Genomic DNA, 25,252 nt, shown 5'->3' on the forward strand with positions numbered 1-25,252 from the left:
TAATTGTAGAAACAGATCTCCGTTTTGTCTGACTGTATTGTTCAAGCTGACACATCCAGCATCTTATTAGGAGAATTGCATAACAATAATTAATACATGTTTCACCTCTACTTCTTAAGAAAGGGAACACAGGAAATAAAGTAAGTGGATCAGAAGTCGTCTTTGTGGTAATAATGAGGTTGTAGAAATGGAACATCATATTTAAAGAAAGGTGTCTGGATTATATGGGTAAATGCATAACAGAATGAAAGGATTGCATTGTTTGGAAATATATTGCTAAGCTCTGCAACATTTGATTTCACAGGCTTGGATGAAGTTACTTATGTTTAATATGTTTGGGAGAAGACTATGCTTCAAAATACGAATTTTAACTTCAGACGCAAAATAAAACAGTCCAGAGTCACAGAATCACCAGGTTGGAAAAGACCTCTTGGATCATCGAGTCCAACATTCCTATCTGCCACTAAACCATAGAATCATAGAATCACCAGGTCGGAAAAAACCCATCGTATCATCGAGTCCAACCATTCCTAAACCATGTCCCTGACCATCTTGTCCACCTGTCTTTTAAACACCTCAAGGGATGGTGACTCAACCACCTCCCTGGGCAGCTTGTTCCAGTGCCCAATGACCATTTCTGTGAAAAATTTCTTTCTGATATCTAGTCTGAACCTCCCCTGGCCCAGCTTGAGGCCATTGCCCCTTGTCCTGTCCCCCATCACTTGGGAGAAGAGGCCAGCACCCTCCTCTCTACAACCGCCTTTCAGGTAGTTGTAGAGATGTCTGTGTCAAAGAAATATTTCTGTATTTAGTTTGAAAGCACGAGTGTAACTGCATTTGTTCAAGTTCCCTTGCTTACAGAGCTCGTACAACTGTAAATGGGACCTGCTGTGCAGAAAGGCTGGTCTTGAACTAGCTCAGATGTATCACTACAGGTCCACAGTGAACTGAACTCCCAGAGGTGCTAATGCTCAGTGGTGGGCTTTGTGGCACAGTAGGACAAAAAACTTTTGGTACGAAAGGCTGTTCCTTGAGGATATTGTTTAAGGCTCTGAGCAAATTCAAGAAGACATTCAGTTCATGTTTGCAAACGTGTATTTGCAATTATAGGCTTACTTAATCTGGTGAGCAGCGTGTTGTTAAAAGTTTGTGTTAAAATGAGCATGATGGGAAACAAAGCTTGTACTGTTGACAGGACATTTGTTTTTAACATTCCAGCTCTGGAAAATACTGCTTGGACTCCACCATAGAATTAACAGTGAGCAGTGGATCTGATTACAAACAAATTATTTTCACTTATAAAGTCACTATTTAGATACACGCATACACAACATACATATTTATATATTTAGACTGAAGTTTTGAAGTATTATGTGATCTTTCTTCATATTTTAGATATTCTTAAGAAATCTTTCCTACCTTTTTAAATATTCAGTTAAACAAAGATGAACATTTTATATACATATTTCTCTTTTTAAAATATATTGATGTATTTAAAGAAAAAAAATTGATGTGTTGTGTGATTTACAGTCTTAGAAAAAATAACATAGTCATAACTTTGCAGTTTTTGTGATGCATGAAGATCAGATTTTTTAATGTTGGTTAATGCTTTCCTAATTAAAGTGTGCATGTTAATTAAAGCAGAGGCTAATGTTAATTACCTATATTAATGGAATCTCATGTAGCACCTGCCTGAAGCAATGGGTTCAATTTTCAAAATATCTCAATTAAGCTGAAACTTTTGATTTGCATCTAGTAGGATTTCAATTAACTGCATTGCAAACTTAAATAACACACTTAAAGGGATAATATTGCCAATCACGTGCAGCACAGTGGAATTGGTCGGTTCAGTTATTGACTGTGGCTATGAGAACTTTCACAGTTGGTAGGTAAGTACTATAGTATTGGCAAGTGATTATTGTCTAGAGCTGTCATCAGTTTTGTGGCTGTTGTAAGAGAGATGTTAAATTGCTGTATTTGGGTCTCACTGAGTTCCATTGTTGAGGGAGACAAAAATAGAATTATGTTTGCTCACATCCAGCATTTAATGGTGAAGATTCAGCTTGTTCCTCTGAAATAAATGACCACTGTTCCATGACATGGTAAGGCATTTTATCAAATGGAAAAACAGCATTTGTGATAAAGTACACAATGTTGCAGTGTGCTTCTCAGCCAAGCCAGGAGATGTGATTGTATTCCCAATCTCAGTTTCAGCCACAGCATTACGTGTTGACATAGGAGCTTTTAATGAGCAGCTTCAGGAAGCGATTAACAAAGCACTAGAAATAGATGCAATCATGCTGATTGGAAATTCTACCTCCATAAACAAGACCATAATGTCCTGCTACCATACAACTTTCTGTAGTAATTATTCCTGATAGCTTCGAGACTTGAACTTTTAATCTGATCGTACTCCAATAAGACACTGATGGTTCGGTCATAACGAAACCAAGATCCAAAAAGAACAAGCTAACTTTTGTTGGTTTAGGCACTCACTTGAGGAATGGATGTAAGGTTCTGTGATAGGCTCCAAATTTTTTTCACACAGGTAATGCAAAAGTGTCACCAAGCATAATTCCTATATGGCCTCTGTGGAAATGGACCACTAGAGTTAGTTTTCAAGCATGCTCAGCAAAGAGAACCAGGACTGCAAGGTTAGCCTGTGTCTTTATTATCAAGATCTCTCACCTATGCCTATATGTTTTCCTGCTAAATATGTCCTTAGGCTTCAGACCATCCCAGTACAATAGGCGCTAACCATTTGTATGATGATTTCCTGTGCCTATTAATAACAGTTTTAATGTTCTATTGTAACACTCAGGCTTAAAGCCTCTGTTTTAATTAATGCTGTGATAAAAGCAAAGAAGTCTTCATAGCATCAATCAATCTGTTTAAAGCATTTGTGAGATTAGAATAGAATCAAAGAGTTACAAAATCATAGAAAGGTTTGGGTTGGAAGGGACCTTAAATATCTTCTAGTTCCAACTCCCTTGCCATGGGCAGGGACAGATCTCTCCACACCAGCCTGCTCAAGGCCCTGTCCAACCCAGCCTTGAACACTTCCAGGGAGAATGCATCTACGACTTCTCTGGGCAACCCGTTCCTGTGCCTTACCACCCTCATTGTGAAGAATTTCTTCCTGATATCTAATGTAAATCTTCCCCTTCCAATTTAAAGCCATTTCCCCTAGTCCTATCACTACTGTGAAACCACTATCTATCAATGTCCCTTGTAAAAAGTCCCTTCCCAGCTTTCTTGTAGGCCCCCTTCAGGTACTGGAAGTCTGCTATAAGGTCTCCCCAAAGCCTTCTCTCCTCCTGGGTGAACAACCCCAACCCCCTGCACTTGGCCTTGTAGAAGCTCATGAGGTTTGCATGGGCCCACTTCTCCAGTTTGTCCAGGTCCGTCTGGATGACATCCCATCCTTCTGATGTAACAACTGTACGACTCAGCTTGCTCAACCTCTGCAGACTTGCTGGGGGTGCACTAAGTCTCATTGATGAAAATATTAAAGGGCACTGGTCCCAATACACATCCCTGAGGGACACAACTTGTCACAGATCTCCATCTGTTGACCACTACTCTCTGGATGCAACCATCCTACCAATTCCTTATCCACCAAACAGTCCACTCATCAAACCCATATTTCTCCAATTTAGAAAGAAGAATGTTGTGGGAGACCATGTCAAAGGCTTTATGGAACTCCAGATAGATTACATCCATTACTTTCCCGATGTCCACTGATGTGGTCACCCCATCATAGGAAGACACTAAGTTGGCCAGGCAGGACTTGCCCTTGGTGAAGCTAAGCTGGCTGCCTGTAATCATCTCCCTGTCCTCCATGTGCTTTTGCACATGTAGAAGTATCTGTTCCATGATCTTCCCAGGCACAGAGGTGAGGCTGACAGGTCAGTAGTTCCCAGGGACATCCTTTCTACTCTTTTTTAAAAATGGCCACAATGTTACCCTTCTTCCAGTCACCAGGGACTTTTGACTGCCATGACTTTTCAAATATCATGGAGAGTGGCTTGGCAACCCCATCAGCTAGTTCCCTCAGGACTCTGGGCTACATCTCATAAGATCCCATAGAGTTATATATGTTCAGGTTTCTTAGGAGGTCATGAACCTGATCATCCACTATAGTAGAGGGGCTTTACCCACCCGATCCCTATCTTGTTGTCCATTGATCCGGGGAAGGTGGGGGGGAAGGAGGAGAGTGGTTATCGGTGAAGACTGAGGCAAAAAAGTTGAGTACCTCAGCCTTCTCCTCTTCTGTTGATATGAGGTTACTGTTTTCATTCATCAGTGGGGTACGCTTTCTTTAACCTTCTTTTTCTGGTTGTCATACTGGTACAATCCCTTCCTGTTAGTCTTTGCTTCCCTTGCCAAGTTCAGCTCCAGCTGAGCCTTGGCCTTCCTGACCCCATCCCTACACAACTGGGCAGCATCTCTAAACCTTTTTACCAAACTGCATTTAAAATATTTGTTTTAAGATACTGTTATGGCCCTTGACTTACAAGTTATCAATTTGTGACCTCATTTGAGTCTAGATCAATCAGCATGTAATGATTTTTGTTGCTATTTTCTCTTCTAAGGAGCCTGTGTCCCATGTCATGTTGTAAGGTCGTTAGATGGTTTAGAACTCAGACTTTTTTCACCTGTGGAAACAAATTAAGGTCCATCATTATATGAGTGCCCAGAATCCCCATATAGTCATACTCAACCTCTTTAACAGTATAGTGTTTCATACATGTACTCTATGGTCACGAAGTCTTGTCTTATTTATGGTTACTGGAAATGTACAATTGTTAATTAAAGTTTTCCCTTGACAGATCTTTTTTTGGTAGTAGTTGCACTTCAGATTCCTTGAGTCAATATGCATCGTATTTTAGCCACAGAAAAGTCACATTTTCATGGGTCAGGATTTAAAATAAAATGATGCATCAGGTATGCATATTAAACTGTGATATGTTATCGTCATCTGAGTTATACTTCCTTATATTGTTTGAAGAAAAAACATCGTTATCCAGTTGTATACTGTCATGAACATTTGTTACACATATGTGTTGTCCTTGAACATCTTGACAGGGGTGATTTTTCTGTTCTCAGTCTGCTTTGGAGCTGGCTCCTTTACCTTGTGAAATTAAAATGTTTGTTCATGTCCATTTAAATATCTGTTTAAACTTAAGTAAAAATAGGCAAATGTTGCCTGTTTGTTGGGCTATTGTTAGCACAGAATACTGGAACTGTAAATCTTACATTAATTTGGCAATTTTAACTACGTTCTAAATGAGAAATAATGCAGCACCAAACAGGCAGTATCTTGTGTAATGGTCATTTCTTTGATGAAAATCTGTTAAAATCATTGTATTTATGAGATTACTGAGTTTAGGTCTCTCTGGGCATTAGCTGGCCCAAAGGCACTTAGCCAATTAAAGCTGTTGGATAAAATGAAAGCAATCCAACCTGAAGATTTCTGAAAGGAATCTTTAACATCATTTGCTTCTCTTGCTGTATAGGGACTATAGTATATCACTTTCAATATATTGGATATACTTAGTTTGGTTTTATTTTGCTGGGGTGGTTTTGTTAGGTGTGAGAGTGGAAAAAATTTTAATTCATTGTTCAAATTATAGAATAATATTGCATAAAAAGCATCCCGAACAAGTGATTCAACAGTATCATTTTATTAGGGAACAAGGAAGAAGGCAGCTATGCAAATTTGGGTGGATTTTTGTCAATGGTGAATCAACAGGCACACCTGTAAAGTTCTTATTCTTATGTTTTTTACATATGTACTCCTCCTGGAATGTTTGCTTTATGAGTAAGTGAAGACTTTACGTGCTTTAGCCAAATCAGCCATGCAGATTTGGGCCTGGAGTCTTGACAAGCTTGTAACAGAGTTGTTGGGGAATATTAAAACAACCACAAGTACATAGAATGCAGCCTGTTATACTGATGTTTTCAACAAAAATGGGAAGAGCAAATAGGCTGAGTCACATTAGATAGTCATAGGCTAGAATATGTGATATATTTTTAAAGGCTTCACATAAGACCAAATTGTGCACTCTACTTTGGCAAAATTACCTTTTACACTTTGGAAAGCTTTCCTAAATACAGTAACTAAAGAATGTGAGTGCTGGATACTGTCTTTACTTTTAAAGTTATTTTTGGAGCTTTGACACATATAGCATAGATGTGAGTCAAAATCTATCTTGAAGTGCTGAGATAAAAGGTTTTCACTAAATTTTGTCTTGGTAATGAAATAAAATGTTATCACATTATGATCCTTGTCAAAGTAAGGTGTCTGAAAGGGCAGCATTCATGAAAAAAAGTTTTTATTGTTAGAAAAAATATGTCACTTTTGTTATATTTTAGGGCTTTAATTGTTCTGTTTCTTTGTCGTAGCCTTGAACAGTGTCTCTATATGAGCGGATCATATCTTAATATTTGATATGTATATATAAACTTAGGTTTTAAAAAATAATTTTATATCACATCTGTTTTTACTGCATGTTTCTGCATGTCTCTGGAGGCATACAGCATTTTTATTTTCAAGTAAATTTATATTAGTTACAGTCTCCAGCTGTTTTAGATATAGGATCATTTCCTTTTGGTACAATTTCCAGGACAATTCCTTTTTTTTTCTTTTCAGAGGAATGAGAAATTTAATTTAACAAAGACATCCATAATTGCCTTTGTATCTAGCAAAGTATCTAGCAATCTAAATATTTTATTTTATTTAAAACATCTGTCTACATAATATCATATGACTATACAAGCCTATATCAGCCTTCTGAAGGACAGCTGCTGCCACTTTTATTTAATTTATAAGAGACCAACAAAATTGCTCCTTAAGATAAAGCCTGTCTGCCACTGAGTCATATAAAAAAAAATTTTGCAAGATGAAAATTGCTTGCATTTACAGTTCTTGTTTAACTAATCTAGGTCTTTTTCAAAATTAGAAGCATTCCTTTTCCTTTTCCCTCTGCTCCCTGTCCTCCCGCTATCACTATGGAAACATAGGAGCTTTACATATGCATTGTTTAGAAGCTTATTTTATTAATATTGAAGGTACATTTCCTTTTAAGATTAAATGCAAACTGGAGTCACATCTTAATTGCTCGCTTGTGGGATCTCTTTATCTCCTGCTATCATCATTTTCACAAAATTTGGTGCAAATTATACCGGTCAGAATTTTCATGCAGTTTTTCAGAAAATATATAGGCGAAGTGATAGTGTCAATATAGCTCTTTATCTGTTTTGTGTTACTAAGCTTTGTTTGCAGTGATTGCACACTCTTTCTTTGTATGAAGCAACTCATACTGAAAAGAAAATGTTTAATAGATAGTATCAATTTAGGCAGAGCAGCCCTCATGGAAAAATAGACATAGGCATTCTACAGCATTTCTAAATAAGATAAATTTACTTTTTCCAGGGAAGTAATCAAAATAGTCCTTTTTAGAGAACTAAGAATACGAAAGGAAAATGTTTATGCTTCCCTACTGGCACACAGTTATGATTGACAGAAAAAACCAACATGTATGCCACATGAGACATCTTGTTCAGGAACTTTCAGGAGGTTAGTAAATTGGTGTTGGCACAAACACAAAAAAATAAAATGACTTGATTCAGCAGTTTTCAATTCTAAATCCCCGGGCTCTGAAGAAAGAAGTAAATATTCATCAAATGATCAAAATTTATATTGATTTTTATTCTGCATTAGCAGCTCAAAGTCAAGATTCTTGACAGGGTGGATGTCGGTTTGAATGATTCTCTTTGAAATAAGGATACAGGCACTGGGCTGAGTGCTACTGTGCATTCCTGAACCATAGGAAAAGACTATTAGAACACTAGGAAGCTAAATTTTTTAAAGATTAGTATAAAGACATGCTTGTTCTGTACTGTTTTGATAACTAAATTGTTGTTGTTACTATGTAAAGTAATTCATGTTGTTCCTGCTTTCCATTATCATCTAAGGACAACTTTTCAATAGTACTTCAAAGGGGAATGGTAGTTCACATACTGTGGTAACTGAGTTAATATCAGTACTTCCTCAAGTGAGTGTATTTTAGAGCAAAGTGCTAGTCTGGAAGAGCAAAGGAAGCAGAGATTGTATCCGCACATTTAACATCTTTAATTTTGCAGTTTCTGTCAGGGAGTAAATAAAGATCTTGGGAGAGGGGGTGGGGGAAGAGAATGTGAGCATGAATGCAGCACTGAAACACAAATGTGATGACTGTGATTACCAAGCTGTGAGATTTAATGAGAAAGCCTGTATCAGAGTGAAGCAGAAAATCATAACTAACACCTCTAGTCTATAGGAGTATAATTGGATCTCAGCCCCCAGCAAAAAGTAAATAAATAAATTAGTGAAATTTTTAAGAAAGTTAAATATATTGAGAATAAGAAGGGAAGTTATCTCCATTACTGTACTGTTGCAGTATACTTGGGGTTTTTAAGTGTCTCAGCTTGCATTAATATGAGATTCATTGTCATAAAATGGAAGAAGAGAACAGTAAGCATGGGCTTGGGTGGGTAAGTAAAACACAAAGTGAGGCAGAAATACTGTAACTATAAAAGTGTTAACAAATTTCCCAAATGTCCTAGGTGCTTACAATTCAGCAAACATCTTTAAGAGCATAGCTTTAAAATTAAATTTTACAAACATTACGGGTAATGCTTTAATAGTATGCAAATTGCAATGAAGTCAGCAGCAGCAAAGCTGACCTCTCAGCAATACAAATATTTTATGTTTCAAACAGTTATCTTTTTACAGTTCCCTCTACCTCGGTAGGTGTCAGATGTTTCAAGAGGCTCCTATTCTGAGGATCATAAATAAACTCAAAGCAGCTGCAGTCTCTGCCTGCTTTTTATACATGGCAAGGCAGTTGTACACATCAACATATTAAGCTATGTGTTTTGCTGTTGCTATGATAATTATTAATATTTTTACTAATAATAGTTTTTAACATTTCCTCAAGATTATTTTTTTAACTTTCTGTTTCTAATTTTCCTCAAAAACCGTATAAGTATTTCTCTCACAGGTATATGGATAGGAAAAATAATGTACAGAGAAAACCACACAGCCTGCAAATCCCTGGTGTTATTTAAAAAATTAATTAACCAACATGTGTTTTTTATCCTTCTTTCCATCTGCCTGTTCTTACTAAATCTTGCAGTGGGGACACAGTGCTGTATTCATATCTGCACGATATTATATCAGTAATAGTTCAATATCTAAAAAGCTGTTGAAAAAAAAATATAATTTTTCCCTGTAAGAGGAGAAAAATGATCTTAATTTTAAAAAAAACCACAAACCAAACTGAACCAAACCAAACCAAAAACAAGCCCAGCCAAGAAAAACAAAAACTAACCACCCAAAATCACAAAGAACCCCCAAACCCCCAACACCAAACCACTTATATTGCATAGTAAGAAAACATTCCCATCTCTAGGGGTAATACAACATCAAATAGAGTATCTAGGCATGGAAAGAATCTCCTTCAATTTCAGAACAAGTCAAATAAGCATTTAATGAGAATCTTTGAAGTACACTCAGTGTAGGAGTTTGGACTTGAAAATGTTTGACACTACTGAGCTTCTCAAAGGATTTGACTTAAAATATTGAATCAAAAGGAGACTTTAGCTCAAGACTTCTGCACTTTTGTGAGCTTGTATGTATAAGAAATTGTGAAACTAGTTGTTAAATATGTATATATGTGCTTGTAAAAATTAGGTTAATAAATATGAAACATTTCTCAAGCATATAGAAGTTTAAAATCATAGAATCATAGAATAACCAGGTTGGAAGAGACCACCGAATCATCGAGTCCAACCATAAAAATGGAGCTATGCAGAAAAAAGACCTAACTGTTTATGCACCACTGAAAATAATTACTCTCTAACACGCTCACAAATGATGCAGGCATCATCTTACTAGTCACTACTACATTTTATGTAGGTTCCTTTCAGCGTAAATATCAGCATTATACAAAAATCTCTGATCACGAGAAGACACCAAAACATAAAGCAGGAATGCAGTATGGTAAAATTAATTAAAAGTCAATATGTATTACCTGAGTAACTTCAGATTCATACATTGCAAGTTTAAGGAAGTAAATAATTACTTTTACTTCCAAATGAGATTTTCCAACACAAGATATTCAGATAACTTGGAAGCCACTTTCTACAAATAAGTCATCAGGTTTCACTTCATAGGAAGATGGCTCCCAATGGTGAGAAAAGAAATTTCTCCAAAGTATGCACAAAATAGATCTCTGAGCAAAATTTCCAAGGAAAAGGCTGTAACGTTTTCACATTAGCTCAGTCATGCCTTCCTGGTATGTGTTGGGTAGTTTTCCCCAGGGGGTGTTCGTTTTTCAAGGACTACCTTCCCTTGTTAACTTTTAAATAGAAATGTACGTGTCATTCTGCTGCAGAGATGGGAGTGGAGGACTGTGCACTGTAAAATTCCTCTGGCACACGTGTGCTGAGATTCTGAACATTGGCACCTTTATCCTCAAGGGCATGGCCATTTTGAATGCCCAGCCCTACAGGCTGTTAAGTGCATTGCTTGTCCATGTTCACAAGCCTTTTAGAGGAGCACAACTTTTAGAAAAATCAGGGCTTTGGATGATAGGCAGACTCTTTAAGAATCTCTTTTTAAGACACTTCATTGCTTTAAAAGTGCAAACAGAGAGAATGGCAGGAACAATTAGAACTGTGCAAATAGTGGAGGTTTTAATTAAGTAAGATTAATTTTACAATTTTAGCACATTGAGGAAATTCTGTGTCTGACTTTCCCTTCTGGACTACTTGGGGATCTTGAGACTGGCCCAGGAAGATATTCAACCTTGCCTTTAAGTACAACATGTCTGTGTTCTGACCTCCTATAACGAATCGTTTGCTAACAGGAAAGAAATCAAGACAAAATGCTGTGTTGATGATTTGCTGCTTTAATAGGTCAATTTTTCTGGGTTTGTAAGAATGGGGGTGTTTGGGCTTCCAGTTCTTGTGGTGTGTGAAGGGGTATTGCTGAAGGGGCTGGAAGGCGTGTGACAGTTTTTATGAACTGCCCTGTAATTGGTTATGTTGATGGGTTAGGCTGGATCAGCATCTTTGTTATTTTATATATTCTGCCTGGTTTTAACAAGACCTATTTGCCATCCCAGCCATTTCTGTTCTCAGAGCAAGCCTGTTCCCCACCTGACCCCTGATTATTACAAACCCTTCTTTTGTGTCCTGCCTGTCACCCTCTTGTTCTGCCAGATGGAGTTGCAGACCTGCAAGACAAGAAAAGTAGCAAAATATACTGACTATTGTTCAGTTCCTATTCTTGCAAGGACCTTTTTTCATCTTGCAATTTTGGGATGCTATTGTCAGATACTATTCATGGTCTTGGAAGTCTCTGGAGAGGTTAATCCTTTCATACTTTTCTTCAATGTGTTTTGGTATTTGTGTTATAAGGAACTTTTCTGGGTACATAGCTGAGGTCTGTTTGATGTACAGAGCATGGAATGTTTTGTGTTGTATTTAATGTTACTCTGAACAGAACCAAAGGCAGGGGGACAGTCAGGAATTAGACACCTGAGGTCCAGATTTTAAACTAGCAATATGATCAGGACACCTTCACGGATTTGGCCAGACAATGCTGCTGAGGCCATGTTACTGATTGCATTTGCACTCCACAGTCCTGAAGTCACAGGTCATGTTACTAAACTTTATAACAAAAGAGAAAATAAAACTATGTGGTTTCTAAAAGGCATGGGAAATCCTGCAAAAATTTGTTATTGTTATTCACTGACTTTATTTTTCTTTTTCCCCTCTGTTTTTTTCTGGTGGTTCTAGGAATTGCCTGAATTCCTGTAACACAGCCCTACTTTATATAGAATTTCATTTTATGGCTTCTGTGGACAGGCTTAAATTCATTGTGTTACTTAAACTCCACTGATGACTTTAAGCACCTTAATAAGTAAGAATGTTTTTGCCTTGTAATTCTGCTCATTCTGTGTGGAGGTTTCACATTGTTGGGGTAGTTTTAATACCCTGAAAAACAAAGTGACAAAGCTACTACCAATATCAAAGTGTTTCTGAGATTTATGATGATAAAACCACTTTGCTAAGTTTTTAACTGGTAACAAGCATGTCGGGATTAACAGAATTAATTTCCTACATGATCAAAACACAGCGTGCCCTATGTAATAGGACTATCAAATGTTCAGCTCTCAGTAAACACATTTTATGAGGTTGGATTATTTTATAATCTGATTCAGTCCTGAAGAGAGTGCCAGATGCAGGATGGAAGATGTAGGGGAGCCAAAAGCAAGAAGGGTAACAGACTAAGAAAGAAGTCAACTGCAGCAGGGTCCCTATTTTAATTATGCAAAGGGAGGAGGTGGAAAGAGAAAAGAAAAAAAAACACAACCAAAAACAGAGGAGAGGAGTTACCATCCTGCTTCAACAACAAAACCAAATGCCTACACATAGGCTGGAAGCAGTACTACCAAGAAGTCACTTGAAGACCAAGAGGCCTAACACTGCCAAGTGGTGGACTTGATGATCTTGACAGTCTTTTCTGACCTAAATGATTCTATGGTTCTGTTTTACAATGCCATTTAAAAGGCCAGAGTGACTTTTTGGAAGTATTGCTTCTACCCTAAGCATTTTCAGCAATGGAAGACCTGTTGGCTGATTGTGGGGATGGAGTGGTGGATAATCAAGTCTGTTTGTATAGAGTCTTTGGACAAACTCTTGCTTGCCCAAGAATGCTTTCTGTAAGCTACATCTCTGTGGAAGGTATTTTGAGCTGTGTACTCCTCAACATAATGTTATTTAGTAGCTGCATCTGTGAAAGTGCCAGAGTCTGTTTCATGTCCTGTAATAAGGCCTCCTCCACAATTTTATGATGTGGAGAAATAGACAGAATATTGTGACAGGAAAACACAAAAAAATTCTTCAGGGCACATCTATGACCACAAAAACGCTACTGTGAGCAACTTAACTATGGTAAGGAATTACTCCCAGTTTTATCTCTCAAGAAGTTCACCAGTTACAAAGGTATAAAGAGTGTCAAGTTGGGATGCGCATCCTTTTAGAATGGTGCAGCTGAGTTTGCACTTCTATAAAATACACCTATGGGTGAACCTTCTAAGTCTACATGCTGCATAACGCCACCTGAACACCTCCTTGTTTGGCAGAAACTGGAATTTGTTATTTAAAAGACAATGCTTTTATTCAGCTTAAATTTAACTAATGGCAGAGAAACTGAACTATGTCTCTACTTCATATGTAGTTCTATAGGAATTACAGTCTAGTGTGGCAGTGGTGTAGCTTTCCTACAGCACTGCAGAGAAAGGATGATGCTAGATAGTATATTTTGATAATTCAAATTCAAGTATATGTATTATAATTTCTATATTTAAATCACAGAATACTTTGCTTACAGTAACATAGTTCATAACAAGACTTGCGTTCCCTAGGAAACAGTGTCTCAAAGTACTTCCCTTTCAACACCAATTCAGTGATATTTGTTCTAGTCCATTTCAGTCTAAAAAGTTTTCGCAGAACAGATGGACGATGCATAACTCACTTAACTTTCCCTAGTTCTTACAGGTGTTTTAAGTAACTAAGAAGCATATGTAGGGCAATCTGAAAATGCCCACTTAAGAGAAGCTGGAAGGTAAAGCGAGTAGCTTTACCATATTTGATCATCAACTAATAAAGGTGCTACTTTATTTTGCCAGAATGCTGCAAAAGTAGTCCTCCATTGTCATTTAAAGATTTTCAATTTAAAATAAACTGCATTAAATTTATAGCATATCGATACTATGTACTATTTTCTAGATTGTGCCTTGTGCCTGTTAGTTCAGCTTCTGCAGAATGTAGCTTTTTTAACTTTAACTGATCAATACCTACTCAAGGTCTTCAAAACCTCTTTGAATCTGTAGTTGATACCACTGAAACAGGGACAAAAAAAATGCCTAAGTACTACAGTGAGATAGATGAATTCATATAGGAAAGAAATCACAGAGATCCATCTGAAACCCTACACTGCTCGAGTTTGAGTTGCTGTAAATATTTGCAGTAGCTGAAAACAGAAATTGGGTGTAAAAATATAGATAGTTGATTTATAGAGGGACCATATTTCTGATGTGCAAGAACTAGGACACAATTGCTTGTATTCAGGATTCGTAGAGTATGATGTTGATGGAGTTCATAATCCTCAGAACAAGAGGTCCTTACAGCTGTAAGAAAGAAATAGTGGATTCTTACTCATCCCTCTCCGTGTACTTACATACTCTTTCCATCCTATGTTGCTTTCCCCTCCTATTCTATTTCATCCTCCTTTTTCTTCTCTGATTTTCCATATATATTAACGATTTGCCTATTTACAAATATTTTTGCAAGTGAACAGAGAATGAAATATCTGTAAAAAGCTGCTTGCTTTATTTTTCCCGTCTCTCATTTTAGAATACAGAGAAAATTATAGGGAGGAGAATTAGAAAATGAAAAAAAAAAATATGTATCTCAAATATTGGGATAGTTGCTATCTGAGAAATGACATGTATTCGTATAGTTTAGAGCTGAGTTTTGTTTGGTCAAACAATGCTGCAGGTGATATTTCTTCATTGGTAACCCTGTGGGGTTTAATATTCTGCTATTTTAGGCTAGATACGAAAGCTTTGTATTTCATTTATGTACACACTACAAGACCTGCATGATTTACTTGGAACTTTTATCTTTTATCTTCCATGTCCTTGGAAAATTCCTAGCATTTTTTGTTGTTTTTTTTTTTAAATTTCTCAAAAACATGCTGAGGTTTACTGCCAAATAAAAATTCTCACTAAGAAGCAACTGAGAGAGAAAGCTGTCGATGTTTGAAAGAGAAATTTTAAAAGGAAATGAAATTTCGAAATCAGCCACATTATTACACAGCATAAATTGCACCAAGGTGAGGCACAAACAAATACATGTAACTCTTATTACCACAACTTTATAAACACATTCCAGCCTTCCTTCAAACTTTCACTACTGATATTCTTCACTGATGATTTCTGTTCACTCGCCTGCACTTTTCCTAGATTTTGCAGATTTCCTTTCTGATCCTTAGCCCTAACACTACTCTTTACAGCTGCTGTTGTTCCATAGGTTGGTAACTCTGTCATGCTGTCAGCAGCCAAGAAAACTCTTCACTTCCCTCCCTCTTGCAGCAGAAACTGCAAGAGTCCTTATGCAAAATTTCCTCCATGCTTGTTGTGTTCGCTTCCCATAGCACCAAGTAATTATGCAGGCATTCTCCTAATCAAAATAAGAGTATGTAGTTACACAGAAGTAGCAGGTTTTGAAGCACTATTAGAATTTGTGGTGTGTTTTTGTTTTGGTGAAGCATATGAAAAGAAAAAAAATAGCATATTGGTCCCAAAGTGGTTTTGAACTTACTCTACCTTTTGTTCTTTGTCATGTTCATAGACGCAGGTGTGGCAAGCAGCAGATTTCATCCCTTTATCATCTGGTTCTCTAAGCCTCAGAATCAAACTTATCACCACAGCTGCAGTAAATAAAGTGTCTATTCAATAAGTTATGATGCCAAATATTATTCAACATTCTTCTGGCCAGGCACAGAGTCTGATGGAAAACAGCACGTCTCACTTATTGCCTTTTTCCTTGCAGTGAAAAATGCTGAGTAATCAGTGGTCAAGAGATAATGACAATATGCTTCATTTTGTTTACATTGCTATTGAAAATAAAAATATCTGTAGCAATATGGCTTTCAATAATCACGAAGCACAGACAATGTGTTAACAATATCATTCTTGAAGCCTGTAAAAAATGTGATCTTGTGTATCTATCTTTTCTGTTACAGTGCATGATTTTGAATATCTTTTTTATTCATTTCCAGATATTTTTATGCAGCATTTGATTGGATACACATCTCATGGATGATATAGCACATTCTCCAACAGCAACCTTAATAGTTCAGTTCTAACATCTGAGAATACACTGTACTTTCCTCTGCCTTAAAGGTTCAGCCTTTTTTGACTATCATGCAAGGAGAAAAAAGACGGTGTGAAACATTTGGTTAAAATCATTGCAGTCCAAAAGTATTTGTTTTGAATGCATTCTTTCTGAATTTCTTTTAAAAAAAGTTCTGTTGTGGTTTTTTTCTCTTTGTTTTCTTTTTCTAGGCTGAGGTTCAGCTATGCTATCTGGAAGCACAACGAGATGCTGTTGAACAGATGTCCTTAAAGCTGTACAGTGAGCAGTACAACAGTAGTAGCAAGCGAAAAGAAGAGTTTGCTGATATGTCAAAAGTTCACACAGTGGGAAGTAATAGGTAGGGAACTATTCTTTTTGTTGTTTTATTCTTACTGATCTGTGGGTTTTTTTACATGATACACTTTTTCTTACTTCTAGTTAACCAGGATTTTTCTTCCTAGGTCAAGAAGCAGGGGGAAATTCTTTCTATATATATATTTTTTTTTCATATCTGTATGCAAAAAATAGTGGGGTCTGGAAAAGTTTTCCAAATCATGGTTTGTTCATAGGACTATCTAACATTATCTAATAGCAATCTGTTATTTTTATTTTAAAACATATAATGTTTTCTTTTGTCTCAGGATTTTCTCTTCCAATGGCTTCATATTTTTTGATTTCTTAACATTTTCCAAGGAAGCACCCTTATAGTGTATTATTACCTCTGCAAGACAATTTTCTATGATTATTATTCTACTAGTGACTGGGAAACATGACTGTGAAGCCATCCACTTACAGTCCACCAGTTCAGACATGTTGCTTTTGTACTTCTAGAAAGCTTTAATTTTAAATGTTTTCCCTTGACTTGATCTTCTCAGTCTGTTTTTTAACAAATGTAAACACACATACCTCCACACGTATACATGTTATATATGTAACTGTATATATAAAAGCACTCTTTCTTAATAGTTTGATTGAAAAATCTTGTACAGATCAATAACTGACTATGCTAAAATGAAATCTTGTTGTCCCTCACTTTTTCACAACTAAGAAAACTTGTAGTTCTGGTTTAAGACCTTTTCTTGAAGGTCTTTTCAAAAACATATCTTCCAACTGCCATCTCCTCTAAATGAACATAAGAACATACCTGTGAGTTTATAATAGTGTGGGGCAAATGCAGTTCAAAGGAACCGAGTAGTGTTCATTGTTTAGGTACACTGTCATCATGATAGAAGTTTTCTTGTAACCAGTAAATACAGTAGAACTTTTGCCTGTCATTTCCTGTGCAAGGGAAGTCATTGACCAAGGTGTTCGTGAGTACTTTATCTCCAGAATCTCCTTTTCCAATTGTTAACTCAGGAGGTCTTGGAAACAGGATTTTATTAAATTACCAACTGTAAAGATATATGAGCCTTGTAAACACCCCCTCTTATTATACATAAAGATGACTGTTTTAGAGAAGTTGATGTGGGCTAATTATGTAGGATTACTGAGATCTTGATTACCTATGCAGATATCTGTCAGATTCTCAAACACGCCAGTGCAGCTAGTGCCAACCATAAAAATAATTTGTTCAGAATTGGTGTGTATATGTATATAAATGTGTACTGGTGGCTACATATTCAAAACCAGCTTCTAATATTGTCGCCACATTGAATGTGGGCAAGAGTGAAGGTTGAAATTTTGTGTGGGACTTAAGACAGTAAGACATCAACAGACATTTGATTTTATTGAGGACAGGGGATATAAAGCTTTAAGGCTCATAGAAAAAAACAGTTTGTAACTCTACATACCATATGTGTAAAGTAAATAGGCTCTTGCATGCACTTGTTTACACTTGTAATTACATGCTTATTACTGGGAATGGGAATCTACTAGTGTTTTCTACCTTATCTTTGCTGTGGCCAGTTTTCTGGGCCCTTATGGTCATCACAGCCCTTAAAGGCTCAACAGTGGCTTAAGGGGCCAAAGGACTGGAGGGAGACAAATACAATACTATGTATTCAGCCATTATGGAAAGAAGCGTGGGTTGAATTCAGATGGAAAACTTCCAGTCGAACCAGTCTGAGGTACTGAACGCAATAGAAATGCCTTTCAGGTATTTGAAAAGAAAGTTGATACATTTATCTACAGCATAAAACATATGGACGAAAAAAACTGTGTAGACAGAAATACCATAGTAGGATGACTTAGCTGGAGATTGGTATCTCTACAGAGAAGGAACCATTTGTGTAACAGGGAAAATTATTATCTCTATCCATTAGCTGTTGTGGAAGTGTGACTTGGGAGAAGGAAGAGTGTCTGCAGGGAGAACAAGAGTTATTTTAGATGGGGAATTGTTTATATAGTGGGGAGAAAGGTTTGGAAGGTGTCTTTGTGTAGGACATAGCTAAACTGAGATAGGTAAGGTAGTATCTGCAGAATAGGGTGATTACTTCTGGGTGTGTAAAGAACAGGAAACTTCCTGTAGGACAGCAATCTTATTACAATGGTGATAGAGATGGTTTGCATGGAAATAGCTAGTGACAATGAAAAAGAAAAGTACAGATATCCACTATAGGAGAATACCAGCTAGCCAGACAGAAAGAGGTAATCGAGAGTAATTGAGAGCAACTACAAAATGTTATAGTGAATCCTGCTGGAAATATTGCATACCCTCAAAACTGGGGAGGCTTTTTTACAGGTACTATTGGGAGATATGGATAAGATATTTACAGCACCCATGTACAATATAAAGTCTAGATCCTGGGATCCTGTCATCACCTTGAATTGGGCCTTCATGTATGATGCTTTAAGCTAAATGTGTTAGAGGGGGCTTCAAGTGTGCACAAAATATAATGCAATCTTAAAGCTGCTAAGGTCAGAACTCTGATTTCTCCTATATCCTCCTAACAAAAACATGTGAAAGGAGTTCCAAAAGAAAGATGACCCAAAAAACTTGGAAGAACATTTTGTCTTGCTGAATTTTTTTGGTAGGCCTACCAGTGTGTTTACAGTACTGCTAAATACCATGTAAGCCATTGAAGAAATAATGAAGACTGGAAGTATGTGTTAAACATGTGGAAAAAGGCTGATAGAAATACCTTCACATTCCTTTTTATTTATTAATGCCACAGGCGAACTGGTTTTCTCATGAGAAAGGTGCTCATGAATTTTCATTCAAAATAATAAATTGATGTCCACATTTTAAGAAATATGTTTAGTGTTCAAGGGATTAGACATGTAATACTGCATATCTGATTCCCTGTTTACCAAGACAAAATATACTTCTTAATGTCATTTTAGTTATTATGTAGCTAATGGTTTTAGCTCATTAACCAACAAACCTATACTAAGGGAGATGTAGATACCTGCTGTTTAACTAAAATAATAGCGGTTTTGTTGGCAATAGTTGGGTAGTTTTAGGAAAGGAGTATTTTTTTGCAATAAACAGATGACTTAATTTATTCTTTTTTTAGCGATTGGTGGATTTGGATAAGCAATCAAAATAAGGTATTTTCTATAATGCTTGTATCTGTAACACACGTAAGTATTTCAGAAGTTATGCTTTCCCTGATTCTGCCTGTGGCAATATGACAAAAAGATCTGCTAAGCCCAGAAGAAATAGATTCTGAATAAAAAAGAAATATTCAATACACCACGGAAATACTGACAGGTACATTTTAATCTTAACCTATCACTGATCCTACAATTGCTGCATTTTCTGAATATCTTTTTAGCAGCTTAGTAACTTGCATCATCTTCAAAATAGCAATTTAATAATAACCAGTAGATCCATTCATTTATATACGAGGCATCCATTCTAAAAACAAAGCTTTTTTTAAAAATATTTACCAGAGTTCTTTTAGAACTATTAAAAATATTGCAATCAAGTTTTTAAAAAATAGTGATGGTGCTTTGTAACTGACTTCACCATCTTTGGGCTCAGTCAAATAACTGCCAATTTGCTTAAAAATGCTGCCAGATGACTTGATTTTACAGCAGAAAAACAAAAAAAGAGACTAGGCACAGCATATAAACTATGAGGGGAAAAAAGTCCCCATTATATCTTGCATCCCTTCCTGGGCTTTTTCCAATGAATCCTGTTTCTCTCACTTTTCATTTTGGGTTGAGTTCCTGTTTAGAACTTTAGTTAGAAATCAAAATGTTCATCTGTTTCCTAGTGCTCATCTGGGTTTTATAAAGGCCAGGGCAAAGTGCTTTGTGTGTCTTTAGAGGATCAGTCTATTCTATTACATCAATAAATGGACCAACTTGGACTTGTAACTAAGATGTTGTTCTACAGATGCAAAGCAGGTGCTTGGATCCAGCACGTCATCTGCCTATTATAGTAAAATTCCAGTCCACTTCCTAGTGCAGTTTCCAAAGGCATCCCATCCTATTCTGGCAGCAGCAGGGCATAAATGTTAGATATGGGCTTTGTTTCCCATCATCTTCATATCTTAATTTAGACTTTTCACTGGTACAAATTCTCCAAGTCCATCTGAATCTGTACTGACTTATATGAGGTGAAATCTAGCCTCCCATATCATAAAGCATATGGTTTAATGACTGCCTGTCAGTTTTATGACTTTGGATAATATTTGGATAAGATGTAAGGGGAAAAAAAGGAGCAGCAGATAGTGAAGATACAGAATTGTTATACTGAGGAGGGGATATAGATTCAGTATCACTGCAAATATACCATTCAAAAGGAGTTTAGTTTTATTTTAGCTTCAAAATGATATCTGAGTCAAAGACCCCCCTGAAAGAGGAGAGAAGCCCTGAACTCCAAATGAAACTATAATATTTCAATAGTAGTAACTTGCCCTTTTATGCTTCCTCTTCTTTATAATAGCATCATTGCTTACCTTCTCAGGGCAGCAGGCAATTTTAAGTAAGAGTACCTCATAAATTATTGAGTAAAAGTATACTTAAGTACAGTGGATTAAACTAGAGAGTTACTTCAGAAGCAGGAATCAACAATTTCACATTATACAAGACTTCCTTTGTTGTCAGCTCATTGAAAATAATACCACAGAAGGCAAATGCTTTCTTCACTCTTGCCTGCTTTCTTGCAGAAAGCAGTTCTACTTGTCACAACTTTATCTATAAGCCTTCAAATTTACTATGCATGTGGTACTCTAGTCAACAACAATTGAAACCGTGATAGTATTTATAACATTAAAAGCATGTTTAGTTTATTGTTTCTCTGTTGAAGTAATGCTAATTTTTTAAATGAGATTGCTAAAAGAGTTGTTAATAATTTGAGAAATTAGCTTTAGCAGAATATGCACTGTTGTTTGATCAATATGGAGCAGGTGGATGATACTACTAGCAAGGCTTTTGTTACTTCCAGTTGTGCAAGTTTGAAGATCCCTTTTTGAGGGGTACCTTTTTGGGAAATATGCAGGTTTTTGGCATGTGCCTTCTGTCTTGTATCACAGTGTTTTAGAAGAATCTATGCTTTACTTATTCACTAAGCTTTCAATAGAGAATCACGTTAATCCCTTTAAGCTCCTTATTCTAATGATTTATTTTGTTGAAAACCGTAGTGATCCTCCTTTGAATTTTAATGATTGCTGGCTATTCAAGGATTCATTGTTTTGACTTCCTGTCCTTACCTTTGTTTCTTACATGTCTGTAGGGAACACCTGTCTAATACTGTATCTGGCCTTAGTTCTCACTGGCTTACCGTATTCACTCAAGCCTATCTTAAGGCGTTAAGTTGAAATGCCAGCTACTCATCCATGAAAGTAAATGTAGGATATTTACAGAGATAGGCAGATAGACAGCAGAAGGATGGCTGAATGGATTAAGTCATTTTTCAATTAAAATAATGGTTTGATCTGAATTGTATCAACGTGATTGTTGGAAAGTTTGTTCAATATGAAGTCGGCGCTTTAAAAACCATTAAACAACATCATCTATGAGGGATTTCCATTTCAACATTTTTTTAAACAAATGCAGTATGCCAACAGTTGTCAGGATTTGGCATCAGCCACTGAATTTAAGTCATAGCACTGGCTTAAATTGTATTTCAGTTTTCATTTTCATCCACTCTATATAAATACAGAATGTCTCTTTAGAAATATAACTAGGAATATCATGAGATTTCAAGAGTATATTATTCTAATACAAGATTTTAACAACTACACAGTATTTATGCATAATACATTTTGTTCCTTATCTACAGCCTTTTGGACTTTGATTCAGAATACCAGGAGCTCTGGGATTGGCTGATTGACATGGAATCCATCGTGATGGACAGCCATGACCTGATGATGTCAGAGGAGCAGCAGCAGCATCTTTACAAGGTTAGCACTACCGTTACTGCCTTTACCTAGCTATAGAAGATCTGATTAGCTTGACAAGTCTTTCTCTCACAGGATATCGCTGCGTTCATTGTATGTATCATGGTGTCTATTAGAATTCCCTTCCCTGTCCCCAACCTCATTTCCATCCCTTGTGCGCTGACAGGCTGCACCGACATCATAATTGCAAGAAAGTTCCCTTTATCACATTCTATTTGGTGTAATTCTATAGAAGGACAAAGATTTGTCTTCAAGATGAATAGAAATAAATGAAACTGCATTAATAAATAGACTGAAACAAAATGAAGGGGAAAAAAAAAAGAAATGGCAGCATTTAACAAAATGTGTTTTGATTGGAGCTTTCAGCTGGATTTTTATCCACCTTTCAGACCTCATCTGGGAAGAAAGAAATTTGCCCTGATTTTGGTTTGCTGCTGCCAGGATACAGGACTCTTCCAATTTAATTTTTATTAGTTATACATAAAGCAGACATTGTCATTTTAAGTCATCACACTTGCTTGTGATTTCAGAAAAATTATTTTGAACTTGCATATTGATTATAGAGTCTTCATCTAACATACACACACACACATGCACACACGCACATACATATGGTTTCTCTTATTTATCACAGCAGCCTTAGCCTAGAATCTTTATCATTTCTTTAGGTAGACAATACTACTGATAAGTTCCCCAAAATGTGTGACTTGATCCTTAAATTGGTTCAGGCTTCACTGTATGTCTGAGAAGCTGTAGTCTTTGGGTTTGAGGGGTGGGGGAGGGAAAAAAGAGGGGCTTTCTACAGAAATATCAGACTGCAGTAAATCTTCCTCATTTAGGCAATTTTTATTGGAGTAATTCTGACAGTTGTCATCCTTGAATTGCTTTGAGCATATGGCATATTTCAAAGAGCAGATTGTGAATCATAAAAAATAAAATTAATAACTAACCACAGAATCAGCAACAGTATAATGACAAGAAACAACTACCCTCTAGCTTTTTTTTATTTCCTATTGAATAAGTGGTATATTCAAGGTCAAATAGAAGTCATTTTCTTTCATCTATGATTGCCTGATTTGATAATTTCTTAATTTTCCTTGCTTTGGCATCCTAAGTTCTTGAAAGTCTTCTTGCATTTTTTTCTCTGTCATTTTAGTCCTTTTATTTGAAATATCCAGTGAGAAAGGGTTGTCACATGAAGTAAAATATGTTTAAAAATGGAAATATGGTTCAGATCCAAACTATTTTAGGTTGCAGGTGGGTGAATTCAGTAGACTCCACTTTGTACTTCAACAACCATTTCTTATTCTTGCTAATGTGTTTTTCCTAGTTTTCTATATACTTAATCAGACTTAATGGCACATTAAGAGTCCTGTACTTGGCTAGGCTCAGAAATAAACAATGTAAGAAATGGGTAAAAAGTTTCTTGCAAATCTGAAATAAGGTGTTTTGATAGTGCCTGTCCATATAAGACCAGCTTGTACCATGCCCAATGTAACCACTAGTTTTAGTCCCATGTTAAAAAAACAATCAATAAACAAATTTTAAGGAAACAACCTATCTATCAATATGAAAAGGAACAAAGCTTAATTGGTGAGTCCAGTGTTTTAGGTGCTATTTGGAATACTTCTCTTTCCAATATCCAAATGTAACAATTAAGAATGATTATAAATTATAAGGCTGGGATAACAATACATGATGAAAAGAATAAAAGAGAGCAATAATTCAAGAATCAATTTGCAGTACAGTATAATGGCAAAATGAGAAATGTTGTCTGTTCAGAATAGGAAGAAATATTTTGTAAATATTATGGAATTCTGTAGGTATGACACTTCTGAAAGCAGAAAGTTTGTGCCAGGAAGAGTAGCTAAGTCTGCAGCCTGTGCAGCACAGAGAAACCACCTCTGCTTCCAAAGCACAGGCAGCTTATTTGTTCTGCAGTTTCTGGAGGGAGGTCATCTGGTAGAATAGAGCCCCCATCTCCAAGTACCTATCTTGTCATTGCAAGACTTGAAAAAGGGTGAGAAGAGTCTGCCTGCCCTCCCACAATGAAAAGTCTTTGCCTTTGTACCTTTCCAGTCAAAGCAGGAAGCAAATTGTTAATGATTGAAGGAAATAATTAACTAGAAATGTGGAGTTTTATAAAGAGATAACTAAGGAGTGTCCATAAAGTAGGAGGAGTACTTGCAGGTAATGTAAAAAGCTTGGGTGCATAGCACTAAAAACACCTCCCAAAGAAGTGTTGAAAGCCTCAGAATTTCAGATGCTTAAAAGTAGACAAAAGAAAACAATTCTGTACTAGCAAAGGAGAGACCAGATAAGTCACTGAGTCTTCATCATCCTTAATTTCAGAGATTTGCTAACAAAAATTCACACCAACAAAACCAGTTTTAATAGTTTTATAAAACTAGCCTAGTAAACCTCTCTTCCAATAAACAGTATTTTGTTTGGAGGCTTTTCTACGGAGTTGTGGATGGTCTTGTGCTCACAGCCAAGGGGCAGGAGCTCTACCTACGCTTCTCAGTGAACACAGAGCAATCTGTAAAGAGATATTCAGGCAGCTATTATCATGAGAATTCCTCAATGATGTGGGGTGTTATGAAAACACAAGTCTTGCTTTAGTTAGTCTTTATCAGTTGCACATATATGAACCTGCTAATTGCACTCTCTGCATTTTGGTGGATTCTCCTAAACCCACAGATCCCTCTTCTCAGTTATTGAGCTGACAAGTAATTGCACCTCGCAGCCAGCTCAGCAAGCCGCCTCTGCCAGGGAATCTGCTGTGGTATTACTATTACCAACAGTAATCATTGCCCCTAAGGAGTCTATGAATGGGAAGGAACAAGCCTAAAACAGGTAAATTGGAAGAGAAAAGCATGCATTAAAGCAGCATAACATAAAGTATAAATACTAAAATTGCACATGGAAAAATAAAATGTTTTTTCATGGTTAGACTATTTTCCCTGTAATCTGTTTTCAGATTT

General features: G+C 36.5%; 1 protein-coding gene across 5 annotated transcripts in view; it reads left to right on the forward strand.

The window, feature by feature from the left end:
* Positions 1 to 25,252, forward strand: part of AKAP6 (A-kinase anchoring protein 6) — a 284,802-nt gene that overhangs the window by 182,537 nt on the left and 77,013 nt on the right. For all 5 annotated transcript variants that reach the window (XM_069858426.1, XM_069858427.1, XM_069858423.1 and 2 more), the window contains exons 8-9: positions 16,188 to 16,336; positions 22,151 to 22,271. In XM_069858426.1, the coding sequence (XP_069714527.1) occupies positions 16,188 to 16,336; positions 22,151 to 22,271 (270 nt within the window). The remainder of the gene's footprint in view (positions 1 to 16,187; positions 16,337 to 22,150; positions 22,272 to 25,252) is intronic.

This window comes from Phaenicophaeus curvirostris, chromosome 5 (assembly GCF_032191515.1).
Source record: "Phaenicophaeus curvirostris isolate KB17595 chromosome 5, BPBGC_Pcur_1.0, whole genome shotgun sequence".
Lineage (NCBI taxonomy): Eukaryota > Metazoa > Chordata > Aves > Cuculiformes > Cuculidae > Phaenicophaeus > Phaenicophaeus curvirostris.